Source organism: Anopheles coustani, chromosome 3 (genome assembly GCF_943734705.1).
Source record: "Anopheles coustani chromosome 3, idAnoCousDA_361_x.2, whole genome shotgun sequence".
Taxonomy (NCBI): domain Eukaryota; kingdom Metazoa; phylum Arthropoda; class Insecta; order Diptera; family Culicidae; genus Anopheles; species Anopheles coustani.
The window spans coordinates 79,795,266-79,816,057 of record NC_071288.1 but is presented as its reverse complement, the minus strand read 5'-3'; the positions used below and the strand labels follow the sequence as shown (position 1 = coordinate 79,816,057).

The following is a 20,792-nucleotide window of genomic DNA, read 5'->3' as shown; positions in this document are numbered from 1 at the left end:
CTTGAATAAAATGTTCTTGGTAATGTTTTCTAAGGAATTTTGCAATCCAGTGAAAGGGACGTGTACGCTGACCTCGAGTTGAGAATATTTCTAACCACAAACAATTTAAGCTTGTTACACACAGTTAGTTCCAGTTATGAATTCTTGAGTCATGCCGCCACTAAATGAAACATTATTTGGATCTAAGATTTTATCTTCTCGCAGACCGATTGTGCTTTCGTGCTGGGGATCTCCAGGGGAGTTGAAAATGAACTAGAAAACCCCTCCGGACACATACGGTATGGTTGCTTCGAGGCACGCGTCTGGCGAAAGATGACTTGCAAAATGGCGATGATCGTTGTAATTAAAGCAGAAGTGTGCCCCGACTATTAATCAATTCCCGGTTTATTTCGATCGACACGAACCAACTTGGGACCTACGCAGCCACGAGCTTATTCCTTCGCAAAGCCTCGAGATGTCCGACCATGTCCCTGGATCGTGATTGAGTGCAACACACTGGGATAGTCGACGTCCGGTTGCATGCCAAGGGCAACATTGTATCGAGGACTACGACGATGCGAGATCGTGAATGCGTAATGAAATTATGATTTATCATTACACACCAAAGGAGCAATTTTATCTGGATTCTTCGGAGTCTCACACTTTTCCCTCAAGCAATGGCTCCTCGGTGCGTAGACGGATGAGAGCGGATCGCGGCATGATGTCTCCTCGAGGGCTGGAACATGTCTTCGTAGCCTTGTTCCTTTGGCTATGGCAGGACGTAAACAGTAGTGCATCATTTAAACCATTTAAGTTTAAATTGAGCGAAAAAGTGTTACTGTGTAGTAGTCGATCCTCACCATGGGACAGCTGAGATGGCTTCTGGATATGGTGTGATTAATCTCGAATCTAACCGAAGGGACGAAAAACTAGGCAATGTTGGGTCGACCTCACGCGACGTTCTCGGCCGGAATGTCTTGTTGGAAATCCTCTGGATGTCTAGTAATTATCTCCAAGAGAGTCTCATTATCAATTCGCTTTATCCCGTTCCAAGCAGGAACGACATGATGTACCTAACCACATGTGTGTGCACTGTGTTCGGAAGATGCATATCTCGCGCCTCCAAATGCCCATAACGTGCCACTGTTGCAGCGAGCGGATGAGCCTTCAAGATGAACAAGAAAAGAGCCACAGACGCGGATCAAGGTGCGACCCATGCAAAGTGGTTACAAATTGAGTGGCAAATGTGTTGGATCACGTTCCACACTACAGAGCTTGTTCAGCTGTTTATTCTGTTTTAAACATTCTGTTACTGTAGCCTTTACTTGTTTGAAAGAGATGTAATCGCCAATCAACGTTTAGCGACGCGTCATTCTCTTTATCTCAATCAAACAAAAGGTAGCTCTACATCTGCTGAGGACAATGAACATCCCAGATTGGTGATGGTAAAGCGAAGAATTTCAAATTGGTTTGAATAGGAAGGAATTTCGTTCTTTGAGCTTTTCTGTAGTCACATTAAGCGAAACAAAGCAATATCCTAAACTCCACACCCGAAACGCCGGTTGACATTTTCCGATCCGAAGTAAGTAAATGAAGAAGCGTTGATTTCTCTGGTGTTATACATTTACCACCAGTGTTTACGAACTCCCTGACATCGAAGTATTGCAACAAATAGACAACGGTTGTGCAAACATTCGTGGCAATGGCACCTGTTGCGACCCCAAGGAATGGAATCCACCGAAAGCTCTGCCAAACAAAGTTGGAAACATGGAGCGACGATGTTGCCATTCGACAGCACCATTACGAACATATCGGCGTCATGAATCATAGAAATACGTCTCGCAGTTGGAGTACTCTATGCAAAAAATCGATCGTGTTTCCGTGCAGAAACCTTGAGGCTTGCAGGCTCGTGGCTCGCGTTTTTCCCAGCTCAGCATGTCGGACCGATGCTCCAACTGACCATGCACTGGCTTCAGATTTTTGCACAGTGAGGTGCAAATGGGCTTGTTTTTGTGTGGGCCGAAACATATCATCAAGATAGCGCGTGAACAGCCACAAGCTCTCGAGTTCATGTGGAAGGATTTCCAAACACATTTTCCAGTGATATTTGCATTGCTTAGATGAGGCTGTCTCTCGTCTCGAAAAAGGCATTCTTTGGTGAAAAACAAAGGAAGCTTTTATTTTAAAGCAAGGTCTGTATAGCTTGGTTTTGAATTGATTTTCTTTTGATGAACAGTATACGATTTTCAGATAAGTTCCTATAAATAGAGTCGATGGACAATTTGTTATTTTAAAGCCACCGGAACTCTTCAATATCAGGTCTTTTTATACAGACGGCATATTAAAGAAATGATAACGGCACCGAGAAAACATTTCACTTATGTCTTTAACAACCTTGAGGTGCGTTTTAGTTTGAATATGTGTAGATTTGAAGAAAATCGGCATCGCTAGCCTCAAAACGGTGGCTCAGGACACAAGTTACGTTAAACTAATTTTGATTATTAGTAGTAATTACTGTTATTCAGATGTCGTATGTCGAAGTCGACAGCTGACAGAACAAACTTCACGGCACAAGTCCAGGTGGCTGACTCTCAAGGAGGTAGGGGTTGCATTAAAACGTCAACCAAAGTCGAGGAGAAGAAGCTGAAGCTGACCAACCGTCGTGATTCCGGTGTTTGCTCCAAGCGATCCTCGATTCTATCAATTAAGACTTGGCATTGATTTCGTATGTTTAAGGGCGTTGGAAGCCGATTGGCGTATTTTTTTGTCGGAAGCTGTGGGAAAACCTAGGTGAAATAGTTTAACTATATGACAATAAATTCGACCAGATCCAGTCATGGCGTAATGCCGAGTTGCATTTGCTCGGCGAAATCAGTCGGATTGGTGCAAAGTTTATGCATCCGAGTGACATAATAATTAGCGGTGCAAGCTACTGTCCATGTGTGCAGGGTGTGTCCTGCATTGCATGTGGTAGTTAATTATTGTTATTTTTTTATGAACTGAACATTCGCACAGGTTAATTATCACGAGGCTTACAACTGCAATTAGAAGCGGGATTGTCTGCATCGCAAAAACTTGGAAATCATCATGGTAAGAAGTAACTTCTAGAAGTACCATAAACGAATATCATGAGTGAAAACCTCTGTGATCCATTCTTGTTTACAAAAAGATATTAAAATAGATAAGTGTCACCAAACCGATCAACCACCGAAACAATGCAGAAAAAGACATCGCGGGCCAACATCCAGATCGTTTCATTTCAATAATGGACTCTGTTTTATGAAAATTCACCCTATCGCAGTGCTTGGATCAGAAACCTGGGTCGAAAACGGGCTCCAGTCTCTCTGGGAGGTCTTGCGCTACTGGAAGACATCGCCTCGGAGTTGTTTGGCAACCGAGCATCCGGAATTCCATTGGTTGGAAGCTCCACATTTCATTTGTGCCGTTTTACAACATTTGTATTTAAATTAGCCCGTATCTGGTTCAATCCCGGGATGGCCAGAGACTTCTTGCTGCGCTCACCATAACGTTTCGTATCATATCGGGAGCGAGACCACTGCTGGGTCATGCTGAGTTGTGGGATTGATATTTATTTTAAAATGTGCGATTATATTCGTTTGTTTCTTGCATTCCGTACGAGTGAAGCCACGAAGTGTAGGAAGAGAAAAATATCTCTATCAAGGCTGGAAGCATGACCACAAGTTACAGCATGTTTTGTTCACCCTAGAGATTGAGATCCAAGGGTGCAGTGAAGTCAACTAGGAATAAGTTGAAGTCTACGAAAACGCAAAGAAAAACGTGAAGAATGGCACATTCCACAACGCCCTTCGTCCGCTAATGAAAGTACGATAATGAAAGCTCTATGAACGTGGCCAGAGTATGTGTTTATTGCAATTTATGTCAGTATCATGCCTTGCTTTTCCTACCTACTTCCGATTGAAACATAATGAAGAAAGGTTTTCCATACTCGGCTTGGGTTGAAAGCATCTTAATACAGAAGGCAATAAACTTGTTTGTTATCATATAAAATATAGCTGCACAAAGGATAAGCCCTCTCTTGACTTCATGATGGGTTGTTTCAAACTGTACGTAACAAGCGAAAATAAATTGGGAAAGCTCGACTAACCTAAAGTCAAAAAAAAACTCCAGAGAATCAACAGCTCAACTTCAGCAGCTTGGATGCATGAGTCTGCTTGGTATGTCCCGGTACAGTACTGACCGTTGGGTAAATGTTTTTAAAATGCCATGGTTATTTTTATATTCTATCTATAGATTAGTTAATTCAGTTCATCATTGTTTAGAGAATGTAAAAGCCTTACATAAAATGATGCAGAAAACTTCGTGTATCCGATAATTTAAAATAATCAAAAGTGTTCATCAAAACGTAGGATAAAATAGAATAGAACAAAGCACTAGCAATAAAAATACTCGGCATAATTACAAGTACCAGTGATTAAAGCCACTCATTACGAAGTCGACACTAGCCTGTGTATTGCATCGGTGTGGAAGTGTACAGTAACAATTAAAATTGCAAAAACGAAGGATATTTTAATGTATGATAATTTAATTATACAAACATTATCTACTGCATGGGTTGCATTGACGAAGCTATGGTCAATTACACGAAATCGATTAATGTTCACATAAATTGGTTGCGGCTACAGCATGAACATGATCAAAGCAAACTTAATTGAGGTCACTTTTCTAAGAGTGGCTCATTTGAATTCTTGCACAAGCGAGGAACAGCTGAAAAAAAACAGGAACAGCTGAAAATGCCATAAACTACGTCTAGGTTGATATGTTTTATGGGTCCTCTGTTGCGACAGAATGATTGCTGAAGTGATTAAAAATACCAATTCATCATCTTTCGTTGTTGAACCTTCACACGATCAATGCTTTACCACACCCCGGTACAAGATCGACTACCGAAGACACACTCGAACAAGCTTGCAATGAATATTCATCGATATTTTCCCGCTTGAAATGGAGTATGAAATGAGCACAAGATGAACAGGTGAAAATTAACGTACATATTTCACTCGCGTGCGGCATTTTCAATTAGTCATGCGAATTTCCGTTTCTCGGAAAAGTGATGAAACATCGTTTAGTAGTTTGTGAACTTATCTTTACTATTGAGGATGGGAAGTCACGCAAAGCTTAGAATCTCCGTACAGACAGGATATCCCCAGCGATTGGAAATCTGGTTCACGATGGAACAAAAAATCGCACACTTCTAATGAACTACTACACAGGATGCCGTTTTCAACCGGACCCACATGCGTTTTAAACTTTTATCGGACCCTTTTTTGCATACACGTCTTCGCGAGATTTATCTGTGGGTTCATTACCTCGTCCATTTGGAAGCGGAGACAAGTGAAACCGCACCGCTTCCCATTGAGAAACCTGTTCGGTGGTTACGTTTGCTTCGATTTCGTCCAGTTCGGCAGGAAAGGCAAATCAGCTGATGTCAATTCGAAGAGATGTGCAATAACCAGTCTCACCATGAAGCCACTGCATGCATGAAAGTATGCGAGTGTTTGTTGAATGGACGGATCGATGCAGTTGTCTTCCTGTCATCCTGTCAACGTCTAGTGGCTCGATCATTTTTCGGGAACTTGAAATGATGCTCTGGTTCATTTTCTCGTTCGATGAGGTGTCAGAGTGTTGAATCCGAAACAGCAGGGATGAAGAAAAGAACGATCGATTGTTTGAGAAAACGTTTTCGTTGAACCTTCTGCTAACGGTGTTTTGATAGATCGCTCACATGAAATACAACTGAAAACGAGTGGGATATATTTCCTTTTGCCAAAATGACAAGAAATTATTGCATTTCCTCTTTTATAATTGAGTTATTGAACCCACTTTAATTGGACGTCGATGAGGACCACACACCTGTTTTCCATTCGTCCATAATTGAATTGGTTAAACCCCTTCCGTGATGGACAATAATGAAATGGCCATCTGTGGTATGCAAGTGGAGTAACCTTATTTGGTGTTATCGTTGAGCGATAATTAAAACATGATTGCATGCGTCTGAAGATCACTGTCCATCGCCGCACAACACTCGCACCTTTTACGGATTGTTTGACCACGTGCCGATATCGTTCTGGTGTGGCTGGAAAATTCTCGACTAAACCGATCAGTGATATGGTACGAAGGGAAGAATATTCACTGTCGAGGCCTGTGGAAAATGATTCCGATCTGCTGCACCACATAAAGTATGGCATTTAATTAACATAGTTTGTCATCCTTTCCATATCGATAGAAGACACGCGCTCAACTGAGAATTTCCACCACACGAAAAGTGCACTTGCGGGAGCGTTTTATGCTGTTGAAGAATTTTCATCCATTTCTTGACGATCACTTCTTGCAGAAGCAGATTATCAGGTTGCGATTTCAATTAAACTTTAATTGAATTTCGATCGCAAGATCGTTCGTGGTTTATCGATGGAATGTGAGCACATTTTTTAAGATCTTCACCAACCAGACGTGTTGGTTGCTTGGCCGTGTAAGTCGTGGATTATTGCAGTGACCTCCCACTTTTCGCAAGAAGCTATGTTTGTTCACTAGCCCACTACACGCACCGATGCCTGGCTGGACTGTCTTGGAAGGGATGAGTGATCGCGACTACAGAACGATCACTTGGGGTCCGCTACTTCATAGTGTTACGCTCGAGCTCACCAACTAGGCCTTACCCAATGCAAAACAAGCTGAATAAAAACGAAAGACGCAAAATTTATTTGAATTCAATTATTTCAATGGAGCAAGGACAAGCGTGGCATTTGAGTTCATGAAAAATTAAAATTTAGCACGACAGAATAGTCAGAAGCGGATCAATCCGTTCGGGGGCCCCAAGCGATTGGATAAACGGGGCCCTCCAGACATTTCCATTGCTCTAAATGTTTTCATACTTATGGCCAAAATTAATTAGACTTGTTTTTTACAACAGCAAGCAATCCTTTATATATATTTTCAGGATATAATCTCCAATGATTTTTGATAGATTTTTCTTTCGTGCTGTTAATTATGACCTCCACATCCTAAACCAACCAGACCTATTGGAAACTAATCATTTTGATATTTTTCTGCGATAAATTCCATGTTTTTCTCTTTTAAGTAAATGCAAATTTAGGTTACTGTTCACTGATGGTTTTTATGTGTGCTAAATCGCAATGGGGGTTTCTAAATTTCTCTTAAATTATCAAATCTTTTTATCAATTTTAACAGCGATGATGAAAACAATTTAAAAGGGTAACAATGGAGACTTTTGCTGGTGGGCCGTAAATTGAGAGCATTTTAAGTCAAACGGACAGTATTAGATGAGAAAGAAGGTTCATGAAAACATATAATAGCAAGGTTTTAGGTGAAAATTAACTATGGTTAAGCAATATCAAAAAAACAGCTGTACTAACTTTGATCAAAGTACACTTTATGTACAACTATACATATATGTATACCACTGCGAGAATAAATAAAATCGGTAGTTACTTTTGCGATCTGGAGGTTTCATCACGGGGCCCCCTTAAGCTCGGGGCCCCCCACGGCCGCTCAGTCCGCTCATAGGTAGATCCGCCTCTGAGAATAGTTTCAATCAAACTTCTATCATAGATAAATTGTTTTTAGGTAAAAATTCTTAAACCTAAATGTTCGGTAAGTCGTAAACCTGAAAACGACTTGCGCATCTATTCTGACGCAGATAATTAGTATCGCAAATGAAACCTTAGCCGAGCGGACTGTAATCGATCCTCATACATTAATGTCGAGCTCCTGGGCGAGCTCCACGAGGTGAGCAGAAAAGCAACCATTCCGGTAAAACGGACATTTAACAAAAACATTAACGTCTTCCTCGAGCGTCCGTGTAACTGTCTTTCTGAAGTTTGATCCAAATGTTTCCCTTGGAGGAGGATCATTACACGACTATGCAACGCCATACCGATTCACGATCGGGGTGATATCGGGGAGAAAATGAACCATCGAGCACAAGATATACCATTTACTCGATAATTGTTGCGCAATTAACTTCGTGCTGCACCGAAGGGATACATTAGGACGGGTTTGAGTTGACGAGTCAACTTGGGCGACAATCGGAACGGTTTCAGTTATGCCAGCAATGTAGTTCCAGAGATGGAAAGGGTGAGCTTTAGTCGTGGAATTTAGTTTTGCTTCCGAAAGAAGTCGTCAAAGGGAGAAAAATGGCAACGATTGATATGATATAGAATTCTAAAAGAGACGCCCGAGGAGCTCTGCATTGGATGAATGGAGCGACTTCTTGCATTTCAATGAGTTGACGATGTTGATGGATCCTCTTTTTCAGGATATGATCAATTCCACGAGAAGTTCTCCATCTCATGCTCATGACTTTAATTAAAGGTTGTGAAGCTATGCTTGGTCCACATAATTAGTCGCTCCTAACTACGTTCTCGTGCTCCATCGAGCAATGAAGTTTGATTTCGAATCATCATCGCCTTCGTTACCGATACTCCTCAACCCATGTTGTCCCTCACACAACCACAAGAAGCGCAACCAAGCCTTCCATCCACAACTCCCGGCGGCGACCAGTTTTCCATCATCATCCTCATCATAGAGACCGAAGCCTTTTTTATCAGCTCACGTTTATCATTGGAAAGTTATCGTAGACCCTAGAGTGGGCTCGGTCGCTCGGTCGGTCTCCTGGAGGCTATTTGGTGGCTGAACTGGCAGCATCGGTGCGAAAGCACCCGAAGAGGAAGCACACCTCCGGGATCAGGGGGCGTGCAACCCGCATTATGGGAGTTGTTATTAAAATTCAATTTAAAAGCAGTTCCGCAAGGCACTTTACCAATGGCATTTGCACCGGGTCGCGCAAAGTCGAGCGATGCTCAGAGATATGGCTCGGCCTCGCATTCCTATAGGTAGGTAGGAATGCCAAGCTTTGTGACTCACATGCAACTATTTGCAAAATGTTAATGGATTCATTCAACTTTGTCATAGACTAACAGTTCATTTTGCGTTTTGATCGTTTCTGGATTATATATTCCATATCAGTTTTCAGGAACTCAACACTCTGGTAAAATAATGAATTTTCCTTAAATCTGATCCAGCTCTCTAGACGACACAGAAGCATCTTATATCATGCCCCCGGCATCGACCTATAGTGTCGACCTGTGTCTTTTCTGATTCGGTTGCGGTTGTCCGATTAATCTTTCCGTTAGTTGGTTTTCCTTCCACTTCCTCCACTGATTCTCTAAAAGCGCATGATCTACGCGCACTGTTGTCGCTTCGGCCATCGAACACACCGAAACAAGTTTGTCTAGAGTTGGTGGATTTTTTCTTTTCAATTTGATCTCGTTTTCGACAGCGGCACTGAACTGGAATCCATCATCTCACTCTGGTGCCATGTTTGAATTAGCCGTTCATCAAAAGCTTATGGAAAGGAGCGTCCAAAGTGAACGGCTCTCGGTGGAATTCGGTAGATTGATGGACTCTGGCGTCCAGTGTTCGGTTAATATTCGTTCCAGTTTAACCCAGAGTGCCCGGTTTGTAGTAAAAATAATCGAGGGAAGAAAAAAGTCTCTCCAACATCGGCCGATAGAGTGTTGGAACGGTGGCAGATAGATTTTTTCATCCAACGAATCTTATGGAATGGCTTTTGGTGTTGCCTCTAGACAAGCGGAACTGACAAGGAATCGATTCCATCCACTGTCTCGCCGTTGTGTGGTTTAAATTTAAAAAAGCGTTCATTTTACTTTCTTTGAGTTTACCATTCAAACTTCCACATTTTAGACCTACCCAATTAGTTTGGAAAGATTTATGCACTGTTTAAAATTATCTGTTTTAGTGTTAAAATCTAAAAAGTCGTTTTGTGCACAAAACTTAGTTCTTCTTGTTGAAAAATATTTTGCAGATGAAGTTTTCATGCTATTTTTTTATAATCCACGCACTTTTTCCACTTCTCAAACACTCTTGTCACAACTGTTCACTTTGGGCTGATTTTCCGTGTTGGTTTCCACTGACCACAGCACAAGCAATTTCCTTCACTGTTGCGCAAACATCGAACATTTGTATCACTTCGAACAAACGCAGGAACAAGGTTTATTGGCGCTACTTCCTGAAAGGACGTCGCGTCGGTTCTGATAGGCGATGGCAAACGCCACGCCAATTTCCTTCCGATCGGATTTTTTTCCCTTTTTCACAGCTCTTACTTAATAACTTAATTGCCACTGCGCATCCGGATCCACATGCACCTCGAACCGTGTGAAACGGGGCGACGATCAATCGACGATCGACGGTTTGTGTCAGAGAAAGTTCCCGTCTTGCGGAAGCCTTCCTGGTTACAGGTTTTCTTCAACCGCTTTGTGAATGAAGATAATTAACGGGGAGAAGACAGAAGGAAACACCAACACTTAACCACTGCCAGTCAACTTGGCCAGCTAGCGAGTCCGGCGCACTAGCGGAAAAGGCGTCGACCGCTTTCATCAAACACTGCATATTCACTAAAGTGCACCATGACACTCAGCTGCACCGTATGCTCTCGTTTTTCTTTTCATTTTCCCTACCCTCGGCCGGATCGGATCGGGATGCGACAAACTGCAGCATTCACTTCCACTTGCACGAATGGTTCAATTGTTCACTTGCTCTAGTGGGACTAGCTCGAGCTGTCCTACGAACCGAGCTAGGGGTAGGCGCGTGCACTTCGGCTGATCTCGTTTGTCTAGGCTGCGGGGAAAAGGGACGCTTCGAGTTTTCTCCTCGGTGTGCTCTAGTTCGCTCATAGTCCGATCGATCGCCTTTGCGCACCCATTTGCGCTCTCTCACGCGGGATGCTGGATTCCCACCATTAGGAGTTGGAGTCACCCATAAATGCCCCACTAGATCGTAACCCCACCAGAAGAGAGCCTTGAAGCCTTTGGAAGCCTATTTTCTATTTCATTCAATCACGAACACCCCAACAGAAGTCAAATCCTCTCTCAAAGAAGCTTAACGTCTCGTTGAGATCTCGTTGAAACTAGAGGAGTGCTCATGCGATCCTTCCGAAGGGTCGATCCCGTTAGGCCGTCGTGTCGGTTCAGCGCGGAGCGTACTATGAACTTCTGGTCGTCGCGCTCAGCGTCACTGAACCGTTCGCTGAACGACCTCGAGGACTACGCCAATGCAAACCATCAGCTGATGCTTAACTTCCCCGCTACTCCCTGCTGGGGAGCTCGCTTAAAGGTCCCGGTAAACGACGGCACGCTTCGCGCGTGTGCGCAATGTATCGTTCGATCGTGTGCCATTCGCGGGGAACACGCGCCGTTACGGACAGCTGTAAAGGGTGGGGTTCTCTTTGAAAAATGCGATACGAGGTGGGGAAGAAAATGATTCCCGTTTAACGGCGTGAGAAAGGAGAGATAAGATGCCGAGAGCGAGCATTGGAGCTAAGCGTGGAATGTGTGCGTGTGTGTTTTTTGTTGGAGAAGGTAGAAGAGTGACAGACTGGGGTTCGTCGCTTGTAAAACGGTACGAAAGACTTCAACGACTTGAACGTTTTATTTAAGCGAAAATGGTCACCAAAATGCTATTTATTTAAAAATTTATTTTTATGTTTGAAAGATGATTAGCACTTTCACTTTTATTTAATGATGATGATGAGTCCCACCGCTTACCCCTACATAGGTTTGAGAGGGACGAAAGTATCTTGCGATATTTAATATAAATCATCAAACGAGAGGGGGCATTGGGGCATTACTCTCCAGAACAATCGCATCCATCTCTGCTCCATTCATACAACGGTCGCCATCAATTGCACAAAGAGGTACATCTTAGATTTCCCAACTAGCAAAAGGGGACCACTTTCCGGAGTAGGGCAGGTATTTTCGCACAGATTTGGTTAACACCGCCAGCTATCAATGGTTGATAGTGTGGTGAAACCCACCAGTACTACTTAAGGGACCTGATCTTGTTCCTTGCATACAACGGTCCCGAGCAATCACCTCGAAAGGCAAATCGCCGAGTCCCCCAAGGTAACGAGGCACCACCTTCCGGAGTGTAAAAGGGTATTTCTGCTCTGTTTGTAGTTCACACCGCCAATTACCATTGGTTGATAATGTGGTGCCACTATCAAGAACAGAAAGGGACCCAACTACAGCGAGATGTGTAGATACTACTAGTTCTTTTCGTACAGCCATGTCCACCAATTGTCCTCATTTACGCGCGCGTGTCTCAAAACTATGTAGACTCATTCATTCTATTAAGTTAAATTAAATAATAAAAATAAAAAGTCCCTGTTCATTTTTTTACTCATCATCACCATAGTCAAAGACCGTGTTGACAAATGCAATACTACGGGGCTCAAAAACTACAACATTTACTAAATACATTACAAGCACAGCGTCAGACCACCTGCTTCACGTATACGGCGCATAGGCGTTTGAACTCCCTTAGATTTCGCGCTTGTTTAATCTCTCTCGGCATCCTGTTGTACCATTGTACTCCTTTAAAAAACAACGAATTTCGGGCGTTTCCAGACAGATAGCTGGGAAGTCTCGGCTCACCGGCACTACGAGTGTTATACCGATGCACGTCAGACCCAACCACTATCCTTTCCCCCAAATACGTTGGTACCAGGCCTTTCAAAATTTTGTACACAAAGACTACAGTTTGGAACACTATCCGCTGCTTGACCGACATCCACTGTAAGACGTCGAGCATAACAACCGAAGGAGTATACCAGCCGCAACACAAAATCATTCGCATGACTCTGTTTTGCAACCTCTACAGTCTCTGTAACTGTGTTTGATTGCCGAGAAATAAAATTGATGCACAGAAATCAAAGTGCGGTGCTATTAACGATTTGTAGAGCTGAACTTTTCCGAAAAAATTCAGATTGTTGCCCAATCTACTAATCACACCACACTTTTTTGCCACTTTTGAGGTAACATTGTCAATATGAGGCCCAAAAGACAGTTTTTCGTCTAATATAACTCCCAGATATTTTATCTGGGAGACTCTGTCGATTGGTTCCTGATTGATGACAATAGCTGATTGGTCAGTAATTTGTCTCGAAGACAATACCATGAATTTGGTCTTCTTGATGTTTAAGGCCAATTTCTTGTATTTTAACCAACCATCTAAGGCATCTAAATCGACATTCAAAAGCTCCTTGGTCTGTTTTAAATCTTTCCGCGAGACAAACAAGACTGTATCGTCCGCAAAAAGATTGATTTCACATGACTGTAAAACCTTTTTCATGTCGTTTATATACATAATAAACAACACTGGACCAAGAACACTTCCTTGTGGAACCCCAAGGGTGTTTTCGACAGGGTTTGAACAACAGTTCATGAAAATTGTTCGTTGCGTTCTTCCACTGAGATAAGATGTGAACCATTCGAACTCAACTCCATCGATACCGAACCTTTTGATTGTTTCCAGTAACAAAGGTCGCGATATCGTTTCAAACGCCCGTTTCAAATCCAAGAACACTGCAACAATCGGTTGTTTTCGCTCCATTAACTCCTTCCACTTAGCTAATAAAAGGTTCAGCGCAGATTCACAAGAATGTCCTTCTCTATAGCCCGACTGTTCCTCCACCAGCAAGTTATTCCTGTCAAGATACTGGACAAGTTGTTGTTTGACAACAAGTTCCAACACCTTTTCAAGTATATGAAGCATGTTAATCGGACGAAACTCTTCCGCATTGGTGGCTCCTGACACTTTAGGAATTGGCACTACTAGAGACTCCCTCCACGAGTCAGGAAAAATACCCTCCTCCAATGATTGGTTGATCAGTGAAAGAAGGACCCCCCCAACTACATGGAAACAGTCACGCAGTACCTGAGCATTCACTTTGCTAATTCCAGCCTTGTTCTCTAAGCTAAAACAAATCGATTTGAGCTTTTCAATCGATATTGGTTCGAACCTGAATTGTTGTCTTGGGTTACTATTTGGTCTCAATGCCAAAGGTTCAGCCACGGAAGGAATACTTTGATGAATAGAGTTGACACTATTAACAAAAAAAGTGTTAAATCTTTCAGCAATGGTGCTTTCCTCAAAAATGGCGCATCCTTCAAATGTTACACTTAAACCAGGCTTATCCTCTGGCTTCAGCATAGACTTGAGGATTTTCCACAGTTCCCTGCTATTACCTTGGTGGTCCCTAATCTGGTTGCTAAAAAATTGTTGCCTTGTTTCTTTCAGACGTTGTGTATATTCATTCCTCAAAGCGGTGTATTCCCACCACTGCTGAGAAATGTTTGTCCTTAAGAACTTGGCATAGGCACAGTCCCTTCTGCTCTTAAGCCTTGCTAGATCTGTGTTATACCACTTGTTTGAATCCCTACAGGCAATAGTTCGGTCCACTGTGAAGGTTTTCATGGCATTTTCCAGAGTATCCCACAATACTTTAGCCGTTTCGTTAAAACCAGAAATTGTACTCTGCAAACCCTCTCTAACGAGATTGCAAAGAGGTGGTTTGGAGTATCCGGTCAAACAAGAAATACGCTTTTGGACTATGCTGGAATGCTCATTACGAAGGCTCAACCCTAGAGTCTCGTGGTCAGTTATCTTGAGAGCCGACACCGTAGTAACTGACAAAGACTCAAAATTGCAATATACATGATCGATCAGGGTTCTACTCAGCCTCGTGATGCGAGTCGGCTGGTTAACCAGTTGTTTCAAGTTGACTGCTTCCATTGCTCTTTTTAAGGGAACCGACTTTTCAGTGTTCAACCAATCGATATTAAAGTCACCAACCACAATATTACGTTTATTGAAATCGATGAATCTGTCCAGCCACCCCTCCAAAACACCCACGAACCCAGAGTCACTAGAACTAGGTGAATGATAAACAACTCCATAGTTCGCCGCTGTCACACCGCGAGCAACCGCAATACCCAAAAACCAGTTGCCCTCTTTCATTTCATTTAATAAAACTTTGAAAACAACCGAATCTCTGGCATATATTGCAACTCCTCCAGTATGTCGCGAGTTAGACAAACAAGATTCGACACGGTATCCTGGTATGTGAAACTGATCAAAAGCTTCAAATTCCGTGATATGTGTTTCGGCAACTAGAACCATCAATGGTTTAACTTTCTCTACTGTCGTACGCAACATTTATGCTTGTCAAAAAATGATTCTTAGTTTTTGACTAATGAGCCAATGAATGGACCATTTTAAAAAAAACCATTGAAGAAGTTTGTAGAAGAGTGACAGACTGGGGTTCGTCGCTTGTAAAACGGTACGAAAGACTTCAACGACCTCAACGTTTTGTTAACACTAGAACTACCGCGGTTTTTCCGCTCGAAACTTTAGCGCAAATTATTTTCAATATTAAAAAGAAAATTTTATTTTTGAATACATAAAAATCAATATTCCATTGGATGTGTGAAAGTTATGCATTAACATTTGGTAGAATTGTTCAGCCTTAAGAAATAAATGTGATTGAAAAAGTACCTGACCAGTCAAAATGACAGGTTCGGTAGTTCTAGTGTTAAAGCGGAAATGTTTACCCAAATGATATTTATTTCTTTTATATATGTTTGCAGGTGGATTAATCGCTTTTATTTATGTTTATTTATGCTTATCTTTTCCTTAACTTTTGACGAATGAGTTCAATTTTAAAGGTCATCGCGAATGTTCCCATGAATAGATTTGCACATTACAACAGGTTTTTGTACTTATTTTCACAACCTGTTAATCGAGAAACTGTGTTCGGTTATAAACCGCAGTTCAGGTCGTGTGTTCAAAGTCTCCCAGCATAAGTCGTCATAAATTAGCACCGTAAACCACGGACCGAAAACAACCCTCCCAGGGCACGTGCTCGTTGGCTCGGTGGTTCGTCGAAAGCGGGAATGCCGATCAAAGCCCGGTCGACCGGTGCAAAAATAGCGCACCACACACACATTTGAGTGTCCCCCGTTGGAAAACATAATTTATGAGCGCACGATGTCCACTCCATCCAATTCTATCACGCATGCCGTTTGCGGGACCAAAGAGATTTCCGCACGCTGCAACAATACTGCACGGAATGTGGCAATATGTCGAGTAATGTGACACTGCCTGTTAGGAAAGATTAAATTAAAAGATCACGGCTTCTCTATTTGGTAATAAATTGGAGTCTTTAGTTCACACGCTCAGACGTTGTGCCTACGATCAAAAAAGGATTGTTTCATAAAGGAATTTGTTAAACCACTCCTTGAATGTATTTTGTTCTCCTGCAGATCCTTGCGCCCATAGAGTATGTACCGAATTCTTTCGGCGACAGGTTCATTCCCCGACGTTATGCACTTCGGCGCTCGAGCCAGTTCGTAGAAGATAGTAAGCTGGAAAACGTTACAGATCCGATCAAGATGGTACGTTATATCGGATTTTTCCGCTACGTGATTTTGTTTAACATTCCCACTTTGTTTCAGAAGGACGTGTGTGGATTCTGGAGGCATCACCACTACACGACTGTACTGAAGGAGCTCTTCGAGCTAGTTCCATCCCGTAACAAGATTTTCACGTTCCACATGCCGACGCGTGTCCAACCCGTTGGCCATCCGGACGAACCTGGAGTGGGTCACTCGACCGGCGCATCCGAACCGCCAGAAGCTGGACTGGAGCTGTAATCCGCGGCTGAAGCCGATGGCGTTCATTGAGGCCGTGCACGATCTGCCCAACATCAAGCGGCACTACCAGAAGATTATCGACTGGTCGAGTGGGGGCCAGATCGCTGCCATCTTCAACAAGAAGCTGGTGATTTGGGAGCCCAACACGGACGTGACGATCGGACTGGGCTTTCAGCACGCGACCGCCATCGCGTTCAATCCGACCGGCGACCGGCTGGCGATCGCGATGTACTTCATGGACCGGGCGATCCTTGACATCCTGGAGGTCCGCAGCGAGCAGTTCGGGAAGCACGGCGTGGTGAAGATCGTCGAGGGTAGTGAGGTGCTCCTGACCTGTCTGACGTGGGACGGCAGCGGGCGGTACGTGGTGTGCGGGTTCGCGTGCGGAATGCTCTCGGTGGTGGACGTGCAGACGGGCAGTGGTGATGGCACGAACCACCGATCCGTCGAGTATCCCGCCCACAACAGTCTGATTCTGATGATAAAGTTCTCCTGCGGGTTCAAGTACCTGGCCACGGGCGATTTGGACGGCGAGGTGTACATCTGGAGCTGGAGCGCGGGCCAGCTCGCGGTGATCAAGCACATGATCGCGTCGTTCGTCTTCTTCGATTGGCACCCTTGGCGTGAGGACGAGATCGTTATCGGTGAGCTCGGGTGACCGTTTCAGGGGACGTTCGCCAAGCGGTTTTCACTAAACAGGATGTTTTTATTTTATTAGCCGACAGCGAGCCGGTCCTGATTTCGCTGCATCACGTCGCGAGCCGCCAGGTAGTGTCGTACTATCGACGCGAGGAGCCCGATTGCATCGTGACGGCGCTTTCGTTCAATAAGGTTTCCGGCGAGCTGGTCGTGTGCTTCACGTACGCTGGTAGGTAGTAATTAAACGCCATTACGCGATGCGATCTCTCGATGCTGGCTGGCACACGGTGTTGGGTCCAAGAACGTTCACGTTCACGAATGGGATGTGTCCCGATGAGGTGTTAGTCGCAACGAGATACCTTTGGAAAATTTGTATGAATTATTATCGAATTCGTTCAATCATCAACCTTACATTCGAGCGTCGAAGTAAAGCATGTTGCTGTCAGTCTTCGAGCGTAACTTGTGTAAGGGGAACTTATGTATTTTTTCTTGAGTAAATTTCCTTTCTAGTAATGACTTTGCGAGCGAAAAAAAACACACCACGTGTGGCATGTACTCATATCTGTTCTTTCTCGGAGTGAAAATCTCGGTGTCCAACATGCAATGTAATAATACTAATAATCATGATCAGTGCGTCCTGGCGATGAGTTTCCCTCCCGTAATTATTGATATTGATACAGGAAACGCTAACAACATTTGTTAGCAAAACCACGTCTAGTACAGGCGATTGTAAGCGTGGTCATTTCATCGGGAGGTCGCGGTAAGATCGCAGGATGTAGCTTTCTGTGCGCTCGACATACATTTTTAATGATACAAATTTAATAAATTCGCTCACAATGAGGGAAAAGGCGATGTATCGATGAGGAGAGAGTGAAGAGAGAGCTTAGAGTTGTACCGTATGATCCATTTTCTTACCGTTCTTTGCAGACGACGATAAGCAGCCCGAAATAGTCGTGCTGGCCTCGATGGATCGCGTGGTTGATGTGTTGCGCAATCACGAAGAATCCATAGTGCATCTGCTCTGGAGTCCCGATGGAAAGCAGCTCGGTACGTTTAAGGGAAGCTTAGAGGATCGCTCTGTTGATAATCTCTTTTCAACGTCTCTCCCCGCAGCGAGCATCGGCCATGACGAAACGCTTACGATCTGGAACTTCTTCGGAAGCCCGCCAAACGGCAACACAAGGGGCAAGAACAGGAAGCGCAAGCTGCAACACGATCCACCGGCAGGGACTAGCTCGGGCTTGCGGGACGTGGCACGGATTCAGTGCAACCGTAACAAAGAAGCCACCTATCGGGATCTGGCCTCCAGTTTCCTTTTCAAGCCGATGCGCTAGCTCTTGCCTCGCTTCCAATCCTTCCTAACCGCGAGTCACCACCCAGATCCACAGGTAATTAAATTAAAGGCATGAATAATTGCCATGGATCAGGCTCTCGGAATGAAAACAACCATTTCCACCCACACTTTTCAGGTTCCGGAAGATAAGAGAACATGGGCCGCCTGGAGTCGGCCTGGGGAAAAGCAAATGGATGCAATCCGCTGTGCGGTAAACGGATCGTTTGTTCGATATTGATATTACCCTTGTGTGTTAAATGGTTGTAAATTTGCTGTACATCATTATATTTTCGTTTTGTTTTCTATTGCGATACTTTTTATAATATTTCTATTTAAGGTGAGAAGAGTGTAGTCAAAGTGTTGTAAAGTCAAAGTGCAATATCTTTTACCGAAGCCGATCGTATGCTAAGGAATGTGTGATTAAAGTTTTCTTGACTGGATGAAAGGTTGACAGACTGGTAAATATTTATCTTCATGTTATTTAAACCCAGTTAAGTGAGAAAACTAACAAAACATTTGGTAAACTATTTTTGTAAACCACAAACGTTAACTAACGTATGGTCCTCATGATGTTTGACGTGAGTCAGTAGAAGTGAATAAATAGTAAATACCATATCTGTTGCCCAAAAGTTATTCGCAACCACAGAAGAACCGTCCGGAAAGGCTTATATTACCGATGACCTTTCCATTGAAATAATTTAAACACTATCCGCATTGGCCGTCACATGCTTTTCCGTGTAAACCTGCGCACAGTCAGCAACATCGTAGCAGTGTAGCGTTTCGAAATCCGTGCACTTTGTTCACCTGACGGCGAACGCCAAACGATCTGCCACCAAACGTGCTACCAATCCGCGGGACCTACCCCGTAATCAATTAGTAAAACTTCTCAGCCTGTCAGCCTTAATCCAAACTGCAGTCATATTGCAACGGCACTAGTGGCACGGCCTGGACGCTCCCGTATACCGGCCCCACTTTCGAAAAACGGACGTTTCTATGGCCACAAATCTGGCGTTGTAGAACGAATGCGATTAAACGAAGGAAAAGCGTTGTGCTTCAATATTTAAAATGGCGAGTTAAGTCGCCGGGCTTTGGAGTTCGAAAGCGGTATGTAACGGGATGGGTAGGACTATCTAAACTGGGCGCTGTCTCATTATCGTCGGTCGAGAGACGCTCTTTCGGAATGCTACCGTCGGCCGACGTAGGTTTGCTGTGGTAAAAAGGCTTTAGAGTAGAGTTTAAAAAGTGTTAGTGTGGATGAAATTGAGTTTTCCATATTACATTGTCAGGTAAACCTTTAACTTTAGTAGACCTTTCGCGAGATATAATAAGATGATCACATTAATGGAATGTATAGAAGAAAATTGAAGAGCATCTAATATTCTCATGTAATGAATGTCACCGGGTTTAACAAACATAACCAAATCGTGACGTTCCGATAAAAGCTAACGGTTTCACCAAGAAGCACAAAGGAATACTCGGCAAACCAAATCTTAATCCGATGCGGTGCGTGTTCTGATGCTATAAAACTGCCCCAGATTCGCCATGGCAAAAGTTCCGAGAATGGCCGGTAATGATCGCTATCGCGTCGATCGTCTTCGTCACGGCTACTATTTATTAGTTGTTGAAATGCAATCCATCGATCGCGGAACAGGTTTGCCGAACGCATTTGATTCGGTGCACGGAGGCTTGCTTTCGTTTGCTTGCATTCTGACCGACACGATCTTCGCTCCGGATATCTCATATGGACGATGGGTTTGAAGATCGGACTACCGTATCGCTGAACCGCATCTCGATCGGCTGGCCGATTGAGGTTCTCGCTGTATCGGCTCAATTTGGTTTCTTTCGATCCTGTAATTGCTTCCCCTTCTTTTGCGGCAGCTCGGTTTGCTACCATTACGTATTTCTCGATCGTTGGATGACTCGGACGATAAGTTGGTAGGTGCTCTCGTGACTGAAATTTCATCTTGATTGATTTAGATTGAGCCATCACGAGTCGACGAAAGTGAGGCAGTAAATCTTGGCATGTTCTAGAATCTAGATATTAAGTTCGACAAGACTACCAATAACACCGAGTCGGTGATTCTCTACTTTTTTCAATCGTGAGTTTGTTGAGGTTTTATTGAAAGTGTAGTGAGTGCATTGAAACCTTTTATTTACTTTATATTTTAGTGAAACTTTCGCTGAGATAACCGAAATTTGAAACTCTCTACGGACAGTTGAGATGTAATTCCAGCGTCGTGCGCTTGTTGCAGGTGGAAGATATACTTCGCGAA

General features: G+C 43.6%; 1 protein-coding gene across 1 annotated transcript; it reads left to right on the top strand.

Moving 5' to 3' along the window:
* Positions 1-16,563: 16,563 nt before the first annotated feature.
* Positions 16,564-18,520, top strand: LOC131267288 (protein cortex-like). Its single transcript, XM_058270132.1, has 4 exons — positions 16,564-17,191; positions 17,266-17,415; positions 18,114-18,233; positions 18,300-18,520. The coding sequence occupies exons 1-4, from the start codon at positions 16,564-16,566 to the stop codon at positions 18,518-18,520; spliced, it is 1,119 nt and encodes a 372-aa protein (XP_058126115.1).
* The last annotated feature ends 2,272 nt before the right edge of the window (positions 18,521-20,792 follow it).